The sequence below is a fragment of the Neurospora tetraspora genome (assembly GCF_033439725.1).
Source record: "Neurospora tetraspora strain CBS 560.94 chromosome Unknown B0H65scaffold_5, whole genome shotgun sequence".
In the NCBI taxonomy this organism is placed as follows: domain Eukaryota; kingdom Fungi; phylum Ascomycota; class Sordariomycetes; order Sordariales; family Sordariaceae; genus Neurospora; species Neurospora tetraspora.
The window spans coordinates 1,915,506-1,931,716 of record NW_026944387.1 but is presented as its reverse complement, the minus strand read 5'-3'; the positions used below and the strand labels follow the sequence as shown (position 1 = coordinate 1,931,716).

Here is a 16,211-nt window from a genome sequence, read left to right as displayed (position 1 = left end):
CCCAGGACTTTGGGGTTTGATGCCCTCCATTTTCCTTGTTTTCTTGTATCCTGAAAACTTTCATCTGTTGATCCGAGCCGTTGATATCCTCCCCTATTGTAAGTTGTTGGGTGAAGAAACTGGGATTTTGACCTGTAAGTGCTTCAGGATCAAAATAGGTACCTTACCTACTCGCTTTGGAGTTCCCATGACGTCGCTCTGGATGATGGGCTGAAAGCTGACCGATGAAGCAGATACCAACTTCAAGCAAGGTACTCGAAAATCAATTGAGTCATCGCTTCTGGAGTCCAATCTCTAAGCACATCACATACCACGGGGTTTTCCCTTTTAAAGTCGCTCGCTGTACATACAAATACATCCGGTGCCAGTCAGCAAACTTCAGAGTCATCAGCAAGTCCTTCAACAGCGAGACACTCAAGCACCAATTGACCACTCGCCGCTTGAATCCAACCTTCAACACACACCGCGAGATTTTCAACCCAACCCGCTCATTAAACCTAGATAAGGACAAATATCCAGTCGCCGCCAGCAACCATCAATCATCAGCAAGTCCTTCAACAGCGACACACTCAGCAACCAACCTCTCACCTACCATCTACCCAAATCCCCGATCCTCTCACCCACTCAAACCCCCGACCCTACCATCCACCAGACAACATCCACACAATGAAAGACCAACTCCCTCCATCAGGTTACACCGCCTACCTTCAACTCCCAGCCGTCCCAGCCAACATCCAAGCCGCCCTAGCTGGGGACGAGAACCAGCGACTAAATCTAATATGGATCGGACTAGTGGCGGTGGAGATTATTATGGTTATCAGTGTTGTGGTGCACGCTGTTGTTAGGGTGATATATCCCAAGAAGAAACAGAGACTGGATTCGTGGTAGGAGGAATGGGGATGGGACGGACCAGACTGGACGAGCGGGTCACCTCCGATTTGACGACACTAACCCCGAGGCCGAGGCGATCTTCTTTACCGCCATCGACAACAGTGTAGTTGACAGGGGCGGAAAGATTTTATGAGTGATGAGTTATGATGAATTGCATGTAGGGAGGACTGGTAAACATTGAAATGCATAAAAAGGGCCGAAGACAGTTGTTGTGGTATTGGGAAAGGCAGGAAGTATTATGGTTCTTGGATCAAAATGGATGCATCGGGACTAGCACACCGTGATAAAATACCACAACTCGCAATGGGATTTGATTCTCTTCTTCCTGGGTTACCCTTTCTTCCCTCTCGTTCAGTGCTCCCTACATTGTACTCAACCCAGGCGTACCACCCCTTGCTCCTCATCGCCAGTCACCCAGGCCAATACAATTGAACCCAAGGGCCCGCGTCCAAAACTTAGATATTCGCTCCAACCGTATAGCACCGTAGAAAAGCGGGTATGATCGTGATCAAGTTGTTGAGGTCGTTCAAAAACGTAGTGGGATCGATTCTTAGGGCTGCAATGGCACGGTCGTTGAAGGCGGCATCCACCAGGCAATACAATGGCTTGGGATCAGAAACATTAAAGATCCAGTTGATAAGCTTTTCGGCTGTGAAGCCGTAGGGAAGCAGGGGCAAGAAGATGGCGGGGGCACTTTGAGAGGCATTGGCCTGGTCAGTTTCAAAGATACTAGCGAAAGCGGCGATGAATACGAGGATGCAACATGGCAGGAAGGGAGTGGGATGAGAGTACTCACAGGCTGAATATACGGCCAACGACGCCCTCATTCTGGGCGAGAATGGTCCAAGCGGTGAGAATGTTGAAGACAGCCGCGCGCTCTGGTATCTCGACGTAACCATTGACCCCAACCGTTGTACCAGTAAGCCGGTCACCAGTCTGGACACCATAGTTGAGGCCCACTTGGAAGGCCTGAGACCAAGCAGCGTCGTGAGAAGCCCTGTCCCTAAAGTCACCAGTCCTAACTTTCCTGAGAAAGCTGGCCCACATGAGAGAGCTAGGGTTACCAAACGTATCGTTTGACTTTCCCAGGGCAATGGCCGTACCACGCTGGATTCCCTCAAGAACACCAGCCAAGCCGTATGAAGGAGCAATATTGGGATTGGGAAGGTTCTTGTCGATAAAGTACTGCATCAGTCCTTCAACAGCCTTGAACTGGGTCTGGCTCTTGTTTGGTCCGCCGAGAAGCTTGACCTGGATGGTGACGAGATAGATGAGCCTGTCGGACATGGAAACATTCTGCAGGATGTTGAAGTTGCAAGCCAGAGTATCCTTGCAGGTTGGCCACCCCAGGATGGATGTGTCGGTGCCGGATACAGCATCGGGGGAGGCGGTACCCATTTTGACGTTGGCTAGCTTGGACATGATCATGTCAACGATGTTCTGCTGGCCGTTTACCGCTGGCATCTGCTGGCCCTCCATCCCAAACAAGCCCTCTAGCACAGTCAGGGCCATGTGGTTCTGGAAGCGCGAATCGTTGATCTGCATGGTGGCGGCAAGGGCACCAGCGGCGGACGCCACTAAGGCGAGGGCGAAGGAACGCATGGCTGGCTAAGACCGAGCTGACAGTGAGGTAGGTTGTGGAAAATGAGGTGCCGAACCGTGGATCATGGCCATATGGCAGTGACCTGCCGACGTCCTGGATATATCGCACTTATATTCTTCCTCCACAATCAGTCATCCCACTTTGTCCTCCCCGTCCTCAAGTTGAAGCCGGAGTTGCTGAAATAACATTCCTGTTATGGGCTGGGTAAAGAATGTGTCAAGACTTGACCGGTGTGAATGACCCACACCGGTCAGCGTTCTGTTTCTGAATATTGTTTATTCAGGAGAAAACTGCCGAGCTCTTGACGCGGGATACCGATGACAGCTACTTCTGGAAAGGGTGACCTTCCAGATGTTGCGTCGATCATGTGCCAGTGTTGTGTAGCTCTCTAGCTGAATTCCCGAGAGGCTGGAATAGCCTCCATAGGGATCATCGACGATCGGAATGTGACAGTGGGACGTCCCGAGACAATGCCGATCCAGTAAACCCTGATGGCGGGCGTCACTCGTACCTGGACAGGAATTTGGATCATTCCTCCACAATGTTGGTAATTTGCAACTGGCGTAGAGTAAGGTAGTACTATGATGAGCTCAAGTTGTGTTGTGAATATCGAAGTAACGGCAATTGTTACTTCTCCTCCTTCAGTGAGTGGTGTAGGGTGAGACCCGGCATTGGCACATTGTAGGCTCCAAGCACTGCAGCCCTGCCGATTTCTGGTTTATAGCGAATGGGTTGTGTTGTCGAACTCGGTTCACCAAAGGTCGCCGTTGAAGTGCTGTTCTCGAGAAGTCTTCTCGTCCTTCAAAGGTGGGAATGTCGACTCCGTTTGTTGGGATGAGCCACGAAAATGTAGGAGAAATTCGAGAACAGGAACCGCATTCCAGTCTTGCTGGTGTCATAGATCCCCGATCCGACCAGGGGTTTGTTGTTGTCATAATCGCTGGGTTCGGTTTTGGGATCTCCGCGGGAAGCGCCGAGGAAGAGTAAAGGACGAAGCGACTGTGAGAATTCAGTGTTAGATACCTCTATTCACATAGAGGGGTAAGGTTAGGAGGTTTACCGGTTTAAGCCTCCAACTCGAATGTTCGCGGGTCCTGCTGCGTACCCAATTGCGTCAAGTTGCGTACCTTTGGTGTGACGGTCGGTCTCATTGGAAGGCCGGCCTAAGTTGTGCTGTCGATATTAAGGGGTTGTGCTCCCTTGGGTTGTCGAGGAAGCATTTGTTTATGAGGCTTTCTGAAGACATATTACTGTTGACTCGTGTCGTCGTTATTGTTGTCGCCGTTGTTGTCGTTGTTGTTGCCATTGTCGTGATCGTTGTTTGGAACTCGAAGACCCGTGACATTTGTCTACCTAGTAATTAAGCTTCAACAAAGAGACCAATACCTACCAAAATGTAATTCCCGAGTAATTTCCCAGCTCTAGCACTCGGTCAGGGCATCCGGAGGGGGTTGTTCGCTTGGTGGAATGTCGATGAGGTGAACGGGAGGACGAAAGTGGGGAAGCTGTAACAGCGTCATGCACGGAACCGGGCGGCAGGCAATCTTTCACCTCACTGCATGCCGCATGGAAGCTCAAAGGACGGCAGGTCTGCACTAACATCACGGCGGCAGGATAGACACTTGCCGCGGCCGCAACTGCATTGAGTTGACACCTGGCCGCCCAATGACAACTACCTACCTCTAAACTTCGATGGAACTTGAACCCAAACCTGTCACATTGTTACTGAAACCAGTCCTTGGTTGGAGCTTTTATCCGGCCTCTTCTTCATTGAGGATTCGGGATGAGAGACGGAATGGTTCGGCAAGTTGGAGTGCTGAACTGCATTGTAAATCGAAGCGATCAGTTCCAGTCCTGTCATGACACCTTGAAGAACACGATCACCACTTACTCGACGAGTGTACCTTTCTCCAACTGTTCATCCCTCGCAACGTCCAAGTGTTTCGAACAAAGATTGAAAAGCACCTTGACGGCTGCTGAGTGCTGCTCTGGACTCAAGATGAGGAAGTCGCATCCATCGATATCGAACGAACGGTTTCAATCGAAGCGGATGGCCCGGGGTGCCATGAGGAGATGGGGCCATGACGCCCCTGGCTGGCCTGTCAGGTGGAGAGACCACAGGCCCCGCCCCTGGAAGGAGCCCCGCTCGGGACGGTAGACGACGACAGACACGGCTGTTACGGATCGAATGGGGTGATTGAGCATTGAGGTCGTACGTAGGTATCCTTTTGTCTCGAGTCTGAATGACGGTGGATATTTTCAAACTGTTCAGTTTTGCTTCCGAAACTCCCCTTGATCATCACGGGTGTCGGTCATCCTTTATGTGCTCGAGGTCAGGTCGTCTGTCATCTCATTGAACTCATCGGCACCGGCACTCATCATAAGGTTGACGCTAATCCGCCCGGAATAGCACCGTGGTGGTTTGGGTAGTGGCACCATCGCAGTGAGGTGGGCCGACCTTGTTCGCTTTCGTCCAAGTGTCGAGCTGGCCAAGACACTTCCCCGGATTGCTTGGCGACACCCTAACGCGCCCTTGATTGGAGGTCTATTGGAGGTTTTTGGAGAGAGCTATTGGAGGTGTAAGTGGTCGGGAAGGACCCGGTACCTCCGGGTCCTAGCAGATCACCCTATGCCATCATGTCATGATAATGTATTCATCACACGATCGTCCAAAAGCGGCCATCTCCAGAGACCGTACCGCACTGCTCTGCACCACCACCTGCACCACCACTACCAGGTGATCTTCTACCCCGCCCGGCGAGGCAGGAACGAATGCAGCGGAAACAGCCAATATCGAACCCTCCAATCTCGACTCGCTCAGCTCCTCTTGCTTGATCGTGCAAACCCCCTCATGACGAAGACCGACGGACCGATCGGTACATCCAGTCCTATCACTTATACGGCCTCCACAAGTGTAACCACCACTCATATCCCACCCGTGATGGCTATCCTGAGATGTACCCGCAGCTTGCTTGCTTGCTTGCCTGCCCTCTGCCCTCTTGTAACCGAACCAGCTCGCCTTCCACAACTGCCTCAAGAAGGGCAGTCCTTGGATCATCTCCCGCATTATTGGAACTTCCCCTCCCGTTGCCGTGCTCGTGTCCCGCTCCCCTTTATCTACCTCATAGCTCCCGTCTCGATTCAAATACTCTTCCTTCTCCTCTTCTCTTCTCCTTGTACAACAGACACCTCTCCCAAATCTGCATCCATCATCGTGAGATCCAATCCTATTCATCATCAATCCTCATCACCATTCAGCTGTTATATCTTTATACAGCTGTCACACGACCTGAACACCAGTAGTCATCTGTAGCCAGATCCAACCAATCCATCACCACCATGTCGGGCGAACCACTCACCAAGGTCGACTCCGCCGTCCAAGGCCTCGAAGCCACATCACCCCCAAAGGAGAGCCACATCCACAAGCACCGACGAGCAAGCTCGACTGCCAATGGGGTCATGAACGTCAACGACCTGGAGGCTCAAGGAATTGACCTCCAGATTGCCAAGGAGACGCAGATGTTGGGGTGGTAAGTCCTGCCATGCACCCAGTCCCACAGGCTATGCCGTGACTTGACACCTCGATACACTCGAGACATATGGCTCACACTTGTTGTCCAATGACAGGAAGGTCAACACCTCGCCTACGTCGATAGACGACAAGGACTACCTCAAGATGATGCTCACAACACCGCCAGTCAAGAAGATTGACCTCTACTTTAAGACGGGGTTGCACGTAACAGCACGGAATCTCAAGGGGGTAACCATCAAGGACGCCATGGATGCCATCCACAAGTCGTTCAAGAAGAGGGTAAGACTTTCTTAACCACCACCACCTGTTGACCCGTGTGTTAGCAAGGGAGTTTCCTTTGACTGACTCTTTGATGTGCTTCATAGCCGGATGACGAGCTACCCGAACCATACCTCAAGGGCTTCGAGTGGGACAAGGAGGAGTCGTGGACATCACTCTTGGTACACTTGTCGACGAACGCTGGCACCAAACCCGCGGGCGGCTCCTCCAAGAAGAAGAAGAAGGCTGCTGCCGCCGAGGAAGAGGCTGCTTAAGCCGTTCCCAGTCTCGTCCAGACCAGCTTGGTCTGCATCTGCTATCCTTGTCATTGGTTCATCGGTGATGGTGATAATGACGGGACCATAATATGTATCATTAATGATTCCCTGATGGCAGGCTGGGGTTGATCCCCCATGTCGCCAGCGTCTTTGGCTTTCGGTGTCGTTCTGGTCTTGAGGAAACAGCTGGCTGGGTCAAACGCAAACAAGGGCAGCGGACACGGGACAACAGTGTCCGTCATGCTATTGATAATGAACATCACTTTCAGCCATGGTAAACTTGAGCAGGCTGCTTATGTGTCATCGTGATGAGCAACTTGAATGCCACTGTGTCTCGCATTTATGTCCGTCTGCTTCGAAGCCTGCCACCTGTTGAGGTTAAAGTACAAGATGCCCCAAAGTCTCATGCCAACAATACCTGATCTTATACCTTGCTGTTCCCACTGATCAACACCAGATCTCTCAATCTGACGGGCCCCCTTTGCAGAATGTGATGAGTGGATAAACCACGCCAAACGGGCCATGTCTCCTGTGAAAGGGACCTGTAGTGAGGTTCGGAGTTTCGGAATAAGAGAGATGAGGAATTGCCGTATTGACTCACGGAAACCTGAATTCATGATGCAGGGAGGCAGAGTTGAAGGTCTCCGGCAACCACGCACATGGCCTCTGACTGCCGCCGTACACAACTGACAGAGTGCGTTTCTGCAAGATCTGATTCTGGTTTTCGCGAGTCTGTCGGATGAGCTTGAGCTTGATGTTCCCTTCAATAAAGCCTCATGCTCCCTCTCATCGGGCGTCCGACGGTCCGACCGTCATTTAGCCCATCGCAATTCGAATCTCGAGGTGCCTCAAATGTCTAGGTCATCGCCGTATTATTCCGAGTTGTGAGTCGAGTTTGTCGTAGGCTCCGCCGCAAAGTTTCCCTTCAGATTCGTCGTTGGAAGAGAAAGAGGGAAAAGAGTCCAAGATGGAAATCCGAGAAAAAGAACAAACGCGAGTCTGCAAAATGCCGAAGCTCTGACCTTGCTTACTTCTGGGGAAGCGGGGCCAATGGAGAATCTGTGGTGGAGCTCGGGAAACCAGTGGGGACCCCCAGCTGAATCACGTGGAGAAGGTCTTCCCCGGGTTTACGATCTCGCCCGGACCGCGCAATTGGAGACCGCATATCTTCGGCTACTGGCGGTCCCGCATCGCGGTCTTGGACGGGCGGAATTTGGGAACTTCGAGAACGATGCATCGAGGCACAAGCAGGACCGGGACAATGACGAAGACTAGAAGTAGCAGTGCTACCTCGGGAACCGAAAAGATGGATGGGTTTTCTGGACTTTGTTTGCCTTTCGGAGAGATAACTTTCTTTCTAAACTCCCCTTCTTCTGCTCTGTCCTTGACTTGATCTTCCCTCTTTGGAAGTACACATCTTCAAGTTACAACGACGTTCAGTTTCTACAACCATTGATACCCCCAAAGAAACCGACACTCAAGCTGAATTATAGCGAACCGCGACAATGCCTGTCACCAACTTTGACTTCAAGGAGAAGTACCGCTATCAGAACGGCTTCGCTTCCTACCTAGAGTAAGTGTCACTCCCTCCTCCACTATCAACTCCTACGCTCTACTCACTCAACCCCCCAGATCCGAAGCCGTCTCCGGCGCTCTTCCCATCGGCCACAACTCCCCTCAGAAGCCTCCCCTCGGCCTCTACGCCGAAAAGCTCTCCGGAACCGCCTTCACAGCTCCACGCCACGAAAACAAGCAATCATGGCTCTACCGGATCCTCCCCTCATGCTCCCACCCTCCCTTCGTCGAGGCCACCCCATCTAAGGGTCAGGAGCCCGTTCTCGAGCAATCGCCAGCCAAGCTGCACTACATCCCCAACCAACTCCGCTGGGACCCCTTCGACCACGAATCCGACACCGACTTCGTCTCAGGCCTCCGTCTCGTCGCCGGCGCCGGCGACCCCACCCTCAAGCAAGGTCTGGGCATGTACGTCTACGCCGCCGGCAAGTCCATGTCCGCCCAATCAGCCTTCTACTCAGCCGACGGCGACCTTCTCATCGTGGCGCAGGACGGCGTGCTAGACATCCGCACCGAGTTCGGCTGGCTATTGGTCCGACCGATGGAAATCGCCGTCATCCCGCGCGGCGTGCGCTACCAAGTCCTCCTCCCCTCCGGCCCCGTCCGCGGCTACGCACTCGAACTCTACCAGGGCCACTTCCAGCTCCCCGAGCTCGGTCCCATCGGCAGCAACGGCCTCGCCAACGCGCGCGACTTCCAAGCTCCCGTGGCCTGCTTCAGCGAAGACCACGGATCTATCGCGCTCGACGGACCGAACTCTTACACCATAACCGCCAAGTTCAACAACACCCTTTTTGAGACCAAACAGCCACACACCCCCTTCGACGTCGTGGCCTGGCACGGTAATTACTACCCCTACAAATACGACCTCGGTCGCTTCAACACCATCGGCTCTATCAGTTTCGACCACCCGGACCCATCCATCTTCACCGTCCTCTCCGCCCCCTCCGACCATGCCGGAACCGCCATCGCCGACTTCGTCATCTTCCCTCCCCGCTGGCTTGTCGGCGAAGATACCTTCCGCCCGCCTTGGTACCACCGCAACACCATGAGCGAGTTCATGGGCTTGATAACGGGTGCATACGATGCCAAGAAGGGCGGCAAGGGGGGGTTCGTTCCGGGCGGGGCGAGTTTACATAATGTTATGAGTGGCCATGGACCGGATGCGGCGAGTTATGAGGGGGCGAGGAACGCCGAGCTAAAACCACAGAAGGTTGGGGAGGGAAGTTGTGCGTTTATGTTTGAGAGTTGTTTGATGGTTGGTGTGACGGATTGGGGACTCAAGACTTGTCAGAAGGTGCAGGAGGATTATAATGAGCATAGTTGGGGTGGGGTGAAGGTGCATTGGAAGGGGATGGCGGGGGGGGAGGAGGGGGTTTCGCATTTGCTGTAAAGGGAGTTGGAAGGGGAAAGGGGGAGAAGGGAAGACGAATGTTCGAGGGTTACTTTGGTTATGAGCAGGAAAAGGGGACATGACTGCTCGTGGACTTGTGGTGAGAAGAAGCATACGGATGAGATGAAGGAGGCATCGATCAGTTCCAGGGAGTGGGAAGACTATACCAGACGTAGTCGTTTTTATTTGAGAACTTCATCAACATGTCACTGCCTTCAAATTACAATATTTTTCAGAGACTTCTGCTCCTGCATGGTATTAGTGTATCGAACTGCCGTCGAACGTTTGGGATACTTTTCACTTGGCGCCGTTAGGGGTTGGCGACGAGAAAGTGCAGGGTAAGTGACGTTTTTTCGCAACCTCAACCAAGAAGGCACACCATGAAACCAGGCACAAGCAATTTCTCACAGGTTTACCCGGTGGACCACGAGTAGCTGGTTCCTACGCCCACGTGTAAGTGATTAGACACTAGCAAGAGGCATCAAAGGGTATCAATTGTGCACAGCTTGACAGTAATCCCCCCATTCATAATCCCATAACCCAAGACTTCATGGGTCGTCACTCCATCTCACGTCGGTTACCCAGACTCTCCCCCCACAGGCGGTCCCGGCGGCACCGCAACGCTCGTATGCAACCTTCCCTGGAACCTCTTCCTCATTCTCTCAAACCCGACCCTGAACGCCTCCGGAAACCACCCCTTCAACTCCTCATTATCCCTCCCCTCCATCATCTCTACCAACGCCTTTGCGCACATCCAGCACAACACCATCCCATGGCCCTGGAAACTACAACTCATCCAAAAACCCGTCTCCCCTGGCACCGGTCCAACCATGGGAAACCCATCGGGTGTATACCCCATGATCCCCGTCCACTCCTTTCTTACTCTTCCATCCGGGTGATCTTCTCCCCAATTTCCCTTCTCACCAACACCGAGGTACCTCGTCAGACTGTCCTTGAGGTAATCACTGATGTCTTGGTTAACGGTCGTATCATCCGTAGTCCCGTACTCCTCCAACCCTTCCTCCTTCGCCCTCACCAATCCACCACCAATGACCAAGTCCCCCTCGTTTCGGCTCCCCTTTGGTCTCGGGATCATGTACTCATACCCCTTATCGTAGATAAAGCTGTATGTAGTCGGCAGACATCCCTTCTCGGGTAGTTTGCTCCCGGGCCTTTGCGCCGTGACCTGTCCACGCAGGGGGACGATGGCACCCTGAAACGTGGGCGCAATAGCGGCCGTGTACCCGTTCGTGGCCAGGATGATGTCCTTGGTCCAGATGTTTCCGCGAGGGGTTTGTACGGTCCAGGTGCGTTCGTCGCGGTTTTTCATCAGGGAGGTGGCGGGCGTGTTGGTTTGCAGATTTAGGCCGCGGGATAGGCAGAGTTTGAGGAGGCCTGTGGTGAAGGCGTAGGAGGAGATGCTGCCGGCTGGGTAGGAGACGCCTCCATACAAGGTTTGTTGTTCGCCGGCTACGGTGCCGGCATCCAGGGCGCAGTGGAATTTGGACTGGACTTCGGCGGGCGAGTGGAAGGTGTACTCTGCTACCGGATCTCCTTCGGGGAAAGCGGCCTTCATGGCGGCGACGGCTTCATGGGCGGCGGCCCATTGGGCTTGGTCGTAGATAATGTCGATGGTGTGGCAAGGGTTGGAGTCGCAGGGGATGTCATGCTCTTTGGCAAAGGCATGGACGGCTTGGATGTTGTTGTACTCGAGACGAGCGATTTGGACGGCGGCTGGAGTGCCGAGGAGAGAGGCGTGCTCGAGAAAGGAGCGGTAGGAGGCAGCTTTGGTGTGTCCACCGTTGCGACCGGTTGCACCGGAGCAGGCCTGGCGGGCTTCAAGCATGACTATGTTTCTGGACCCCTTTTCTCCAGGGTTGACGTCTTTTAGGAGGTTCCATGCTATCGCAGCACCGGTGATGCCACTTCCGATGATGACGATGTCGGCTTTGTTTGGGGGGTCCTTGGTGGTACGCTCGTCAGCGATGTCATCGGGAGGATCTTGCCAGTAGCTTGAAGTTGGGTTTTCTCGAGGAAGAGTGACTCGGATCTTGGCGCGCTCGTCCATTGTTTGATGATCTCTTGGGCTATGAATTGCGGATATTGAAGGATTGTTGTTGTTGGAACCAGGGAAAGCCTTATCAACGGTGTTTGTGCTGCAAGTCATCAGTTTCGTACCACTCTTCCAAGCTGAAGAGAAACTTGTCCTTGTCCTGAGACAGCTGACGTACCTAGCTGAACACCGACCCCTATGACGCGCCTATCAACCCCACGGAGTTCATCCCGTAGCGATTATCTCCACCGAACGATGGGGCCTTTGGGCCTTCCCGTCGCCCACACTCCACCCGGTCCGCTCCTTCCTGTCGATCTTTGTCGGTACGAACAAGTCATGTCGACATTGAGATTCCTGTGGATTGCCGCCTTCAAAGATCATGTTGTTGGCTCGCTTAGGGGTTCGTCAGGCGCCCCCCAGCTAAAGATAGCGAAGCGCATTGCAGGGTTGACCGTGTTGAAAGGACGAACTGTTGAGCGAGATCTGGAAATGACTGATCATTTCGGTGCCAAGAAACGAACTGATGGTTCGGAGTCGGGACCGGGGCAACCGGAATGTGATGGGAGGCCCCGGACCCGGGGCGAAGATGAAAAGAGGAAAAAGAGGAAAGGTCGGCCGGGGTGCCTGGGGGGGTGCTGTGATATTATGGGTAATAATCGATATGGGTTCAACGTGGCTTGATTGTGTGTATGTCTGCCATAGCGCGCCACCAGGGGTTTAGAAAACGATCCTCGGCATGTTCTTGTAACTGTAAAATTCTACAGCCCAGTGTATGATTTTGTTTTAAAACTAATCTATAGATCAATTCTTATTTGAAATATTAACGTTTAGGAATATTCTTATTTAATAAAATGACTTCAATAATAGTTCTTTTCTTAAATTTATCCCTGATAGAAATATTTTATTTATAGGATTCCTTTGAAGATCATTTTTAGAGGAAGCCATTTTACCTAAATAAGATATTTTGGTCTAAGAAAGGGATTTAGGTCCATCCTAGAGATGGTCTTGCCGTTTTAAACTGATCTATGGATTAGTTCCATGCTAAAATCATCTCAAAATATATTTTACAGTTACAAGAACATTCCGAGGATTGGTTTCTAAAACCCTAGTGGCGCGCTATAGTGTGTGTAAGACTGGCTCTGCAGATTCGAAGTTCTGGCATCTGGATAAATCTCGCATATCCTAGCCCAACTGGGTACGTGCACGCCCAGTAGATCCCCTAGCTTTTAATACACCCCTTTAAATCTAGTGTATAAATTACGCTAGATCTACCCAGATATGCCTTAAAATGCCCTAAAATCCTTCCAAAACTAGCTAGAAATAATGCTATTCTTAGATTACTTCTTCATTACGGTAGCTTTTAAGCTTTTATTTGTAAGAATCTTGCTTTATTATATTTGCTATTATATTTGCCAATTCATTACCCGAGTCCTCTTTTATAGAGTTCTCTATACCTTTTGGGCGGCCTGTAGCGATATTTTTATTGCTAAACTCTTATAATTAAATTTATAGCCGCCATAATTCTACGAATCCTAATTATTTTATCGATTTTAAATATATTGTAGGAAGAAGGCTCTTTATAAGGCTATTTGCAATTTATTCCTTAGTAAGTACGTAGACTATGTTTATTAGTTTCCTCTCTTACGCTTACTTTAATTAATATTTATATATATTAATGTATTTAAATTTAATAATGAATTGAATTCCCTTCTTTATAATAAATTAAATTATTTATTTATTATTATAACTTATAGGTATAGCCTCTTAATTTTTAAATCTTAGGATAAATTCGTTAAAGAGATAGCGAGCGTAAATTATTTCCTTAACTCTTTAATTAAAAGATAGTAATTTAACTTCTATAGATAAGGTCGTAATTATATTTTATTTATTAGTATATTAATGGATATTAGCGCTTAATAATTTAAATACGAATACTTATAAACTCTTTTAATTAAGAAAGTTATTTATAAATAAGGAGTTAATTATAATATAGAAATCCTAGCGGTCTTTATTATTTAGTTAAAAAATATAGTTTTAAATTATTAGAAAATAGAAGAGTATTCTATTTATAGTTACATAATACGTTAAATTGGAGTTTAAATTCAATTGAGCGAATTTAGAAATTAAGAAAGCTATATTTAATTGCGATATAATAGCGATATAGAAAATCGAACCGATTTTAACCTAATATGCGTAAATTTCGTATAGGGTTACGTTATTTAGTAAAATGGGAATTCCTCCCTAGCTATAAATATAAAATATAATTTCTTTATACGCTTAACCTTTTTGACAATCTTTTAAATATAGTTACGTTATAATAATTAAATTAATTTCTTTTTTCAATCTCAAATAATTTCGATATTTAAGAACTATTTTAATAACTTTCTACCCGTTAATTAATATTTCCTTTCTATAGCGGCTATTACCCCTTTAATTATAACAATCTCTTTATTTCTATATTTATAAATAATAATAATATTATTAATATAGAAGAAGAAAAATATATTATTTTTAATTAGAATGCTAAATTCTATAAGGAAAGGGTTTATATTTATAGTTACGAAGGTCTTAATAAATTCCTACTACTAGAAGAGGGGAGATTTCTATAGATTATATAATATACATAGTAATTAGAATATTTAACCTTTACTAATGTACTTAGGGGGAGCCTTTATAAAAACTGCCTTATTAAATATAATATTAATAAAGGCGTTCTTTATATTATATTAAATGAAATTGAAGTTGAAATAAGTAATTATAGCTATTAGGATACGGAACGATTTAATAGTTAGAGTCGCTGTGTACGTTTTATATATATTATCCTTAGATTACTAATCCCTATATATAATTAAATATATTTTAAATTTGAGAAACCGGCCGTTTTAATCGAATTTATAAATATATACCTATATCGAACTGAATATTTCGTTATCTATTACTTCCTTAATATTAACCTACTTTTAAAACTTCTTATCTTTATACTCGTCTAAGTATTCCTTTTCTATATCCTTAAAAAATTCTTTAAAGGAATAAGAATTAAAATTACTATAGTACTTTAGAAGGGGTAGAAAGTTAGTTTAATAAAAAGTCCTTAACGTACCCTTTATTCTATAGCGGTTAATAATTTCCTTTATTATTTTTAATTTAGGATTACAGCCGGGATTAATATTAATACTCCTTTTTCTTATTTACTTTAGGAAGGTGTAGTCTACGACCTTATTTCTTTAGAAATTTACAAATTGATTGCCCTTTGTAAATAAGAATAATATAGCTTAATGAAAGTATTAATCTATAGTTAGTTATAATTCTTTATTCGAACGAAAGAGGTTAGTTACTAGAAACGCGGTTAGGCTATTAAGAAGGGTAGGGAAATAGCCCTCTTCCTTATTTTTCGAATTTAAGATTGTATTTTAGAAATCTAATAGTAATTATGAGAGCGGCGATAATAAAGGCTCTAAACCCTACAGTTATATTTTTAATACTTATAGGACTTCTAGAGATTTAGATTGTATTTATATTTCTAAAGACCTTAATTCCTCCTCTTCTCCTAGTATATTCTCGGTTTCAGTAAGACAATTTTGGATAACGGGGCTAAGAATTCCGTTATTTGCAGCGGGTATAACTTTAACCTATACGATGTCTACTTACATAATATTTATTTAATAAAATTCTTTTAATTGTATAATTAATTCTTTAAAGGAGATATTAAAGGTATTATAGATTTCTTTAATATTACTATTAAGAAAGACTTTATTTTTATTAAATACAACGTTTCGTATAATAATAATAGAGTTAATATAAGGATTCTAAATCCTATACATATTCGTTAATTAGTATTTAATTAAATAGCTGATTTAGGCGTAGTCTTTAAACTTTATTAATTTATTTTATTCTTTTATAATTTCTATTATAAAAGCAAAACTTTTGTAGCTATATACTTTAAAGTGTATGATAATAGAGGAGGGGTTTAATAGAGGAATAATACTATTTCTAAATTAATAGTACGTTTCGAATCGGTCTTGGGGAGATTTTTAATAATATTCCACTTTAGGGGTTAGGTTATATAAATATATAGCTATTCTAATAATCTCTATTAATAATTCGTAAGGAAGATTTATATTTAATTATATTACTATACTTTTAGTTTTAATTATACCCCTTAAGCGCTCTACGCCGCCGTTTTGAATTTACGTATAAAGTGCTAAGGGTTCGATACTAATTCCCTTAGTAGCAAACTAGGTAATAATCTTCTTATTATTAATTATTTTATTATTATATTCGATTACCCGAAATATAATTTAATATTAAATATATAATTTTATATAAAGGGATTCTAAATACGCAATAATAAATTTGGCTTCTCTATTACCTAAATAATATACTTAAATGAATTTAAATTACTAGTCTACGATTACTATTAAATTTAAATATTTCTAACACCTTACTTTTACTTCTTTATAAAAGATAAAATTAATAATTAATTATAACTTAGGGCCTTCTAGGTAATTATAAATTTCTTTACATACTTGGCACTTCAATTTAGCTTTGATATATTGTTCGTAGTATATTATATCTGGTCCCTTAAATCGTACGCTATACTTTTATTCCGTTAATTTAATTAAAGTTTC

General features: G+C 46.6%; 5 protein-coding genes across 5 annotated transcripts; 3 read left to right on the top strand and 2 right to left on the bottom strand.

The window, feature by feature from the left end:
• Positions 1-666: 666 nt before the first annotated feature.
• B0H65DRAFT_509764 (uncharacterized protein) lies at positions 667-888 on the top strand (the record flags this gene model as incomplete). The annotated part of the gene is made up of 1 exon (XM_062828344.1): positions 667-888. One exon carries the CDS (start codon positions 667-669, stop codon positions 886-888), a length of 222 nt encoding a protein of 73 aa, XP_062680529.1.
• A 458-nt stretch (positions 889-1,346) lies between these two features.
• Positions 1,347-2,436, bottom strand: B0H65DRAFT_427609 (uncharacterized protein; the record flags this gene model as incomplete). The annotated part of the gene is made up of 3 exons (XM_062824700.1): positions 1,347-1,620; positions 1,688-1,860; positions 1,915-2,436. The coding sequence occupies 3 exons, from the start codon at positions 2,434-2,436 to the stop codon at positions 1,347-1,349; spliced, it is 969 nt and encodes a 322-aa protein (XP_062680528.1).
• A 3,397-nt stretch (positions 2,437-5,833) lies between these two features.
• Positions 5,834-6,734, top strand: B0H65DRAFT_576218 (uncharacterized protein; the record flags this gene model as incomplete). Its single annotated transcript, XM_062830652.1, has 3 exons — positions 5,834-6,024; positions 6,122-6,305; positions 6,392-6,734. The coding sequence occupies 3 exons, from the start codon at positions 5,834-5,836 to the stop codon at positions 6,557-6,559; spliced, it is 543 nt and encodes a 180-aa protein (XP_062680527.1). The 3' UTR covers positions 6,560-6,734.
• A 1,004-nt stretch (positions 6,735-7,738) lies between these two features.
• Positions 7,739-9,530, top strand: B0H65DRAFT_526850 (homogentisate 1,2-dioxygenase; the record flags this gene model as incomplete). Its single annotated transcript, XM_062828864.1, has 2 exons — positions 7,739-8,135; positions 8,195-9,530. The coding sequence occupies exons 1-2, from the start codon at positions 8,068-8,070 to the stop codon at positions 9,528-9,530; spliced, it is 1,404 nt and encodes a 467-aa protein (XP_062680526.1). The 5' UTR covers positions 7,739-8,067.
• Positions 9,531-10,107: 577 nt separating this feature from the next.
• Positions 10,108-11,598, bottom strand: B0H65DRAFT_509760 (FAD dependent oxidoreductase; the record flags this gene model as incomplete). The annotated part of the gene is made up of 1 exon (XM_062828343.1): positions 10,108-11,598. The coding sequence occupies one exon, from the start codon at positions 11,596-11,598 to the stop codon at positions 10,108-10,110; it is 1,491 nt and encodes a 496-aa protein (XP_062680525.1).
• Between the last annotated feature and the right edge of the window lie 4,613 nt (positions 11,599-16,211).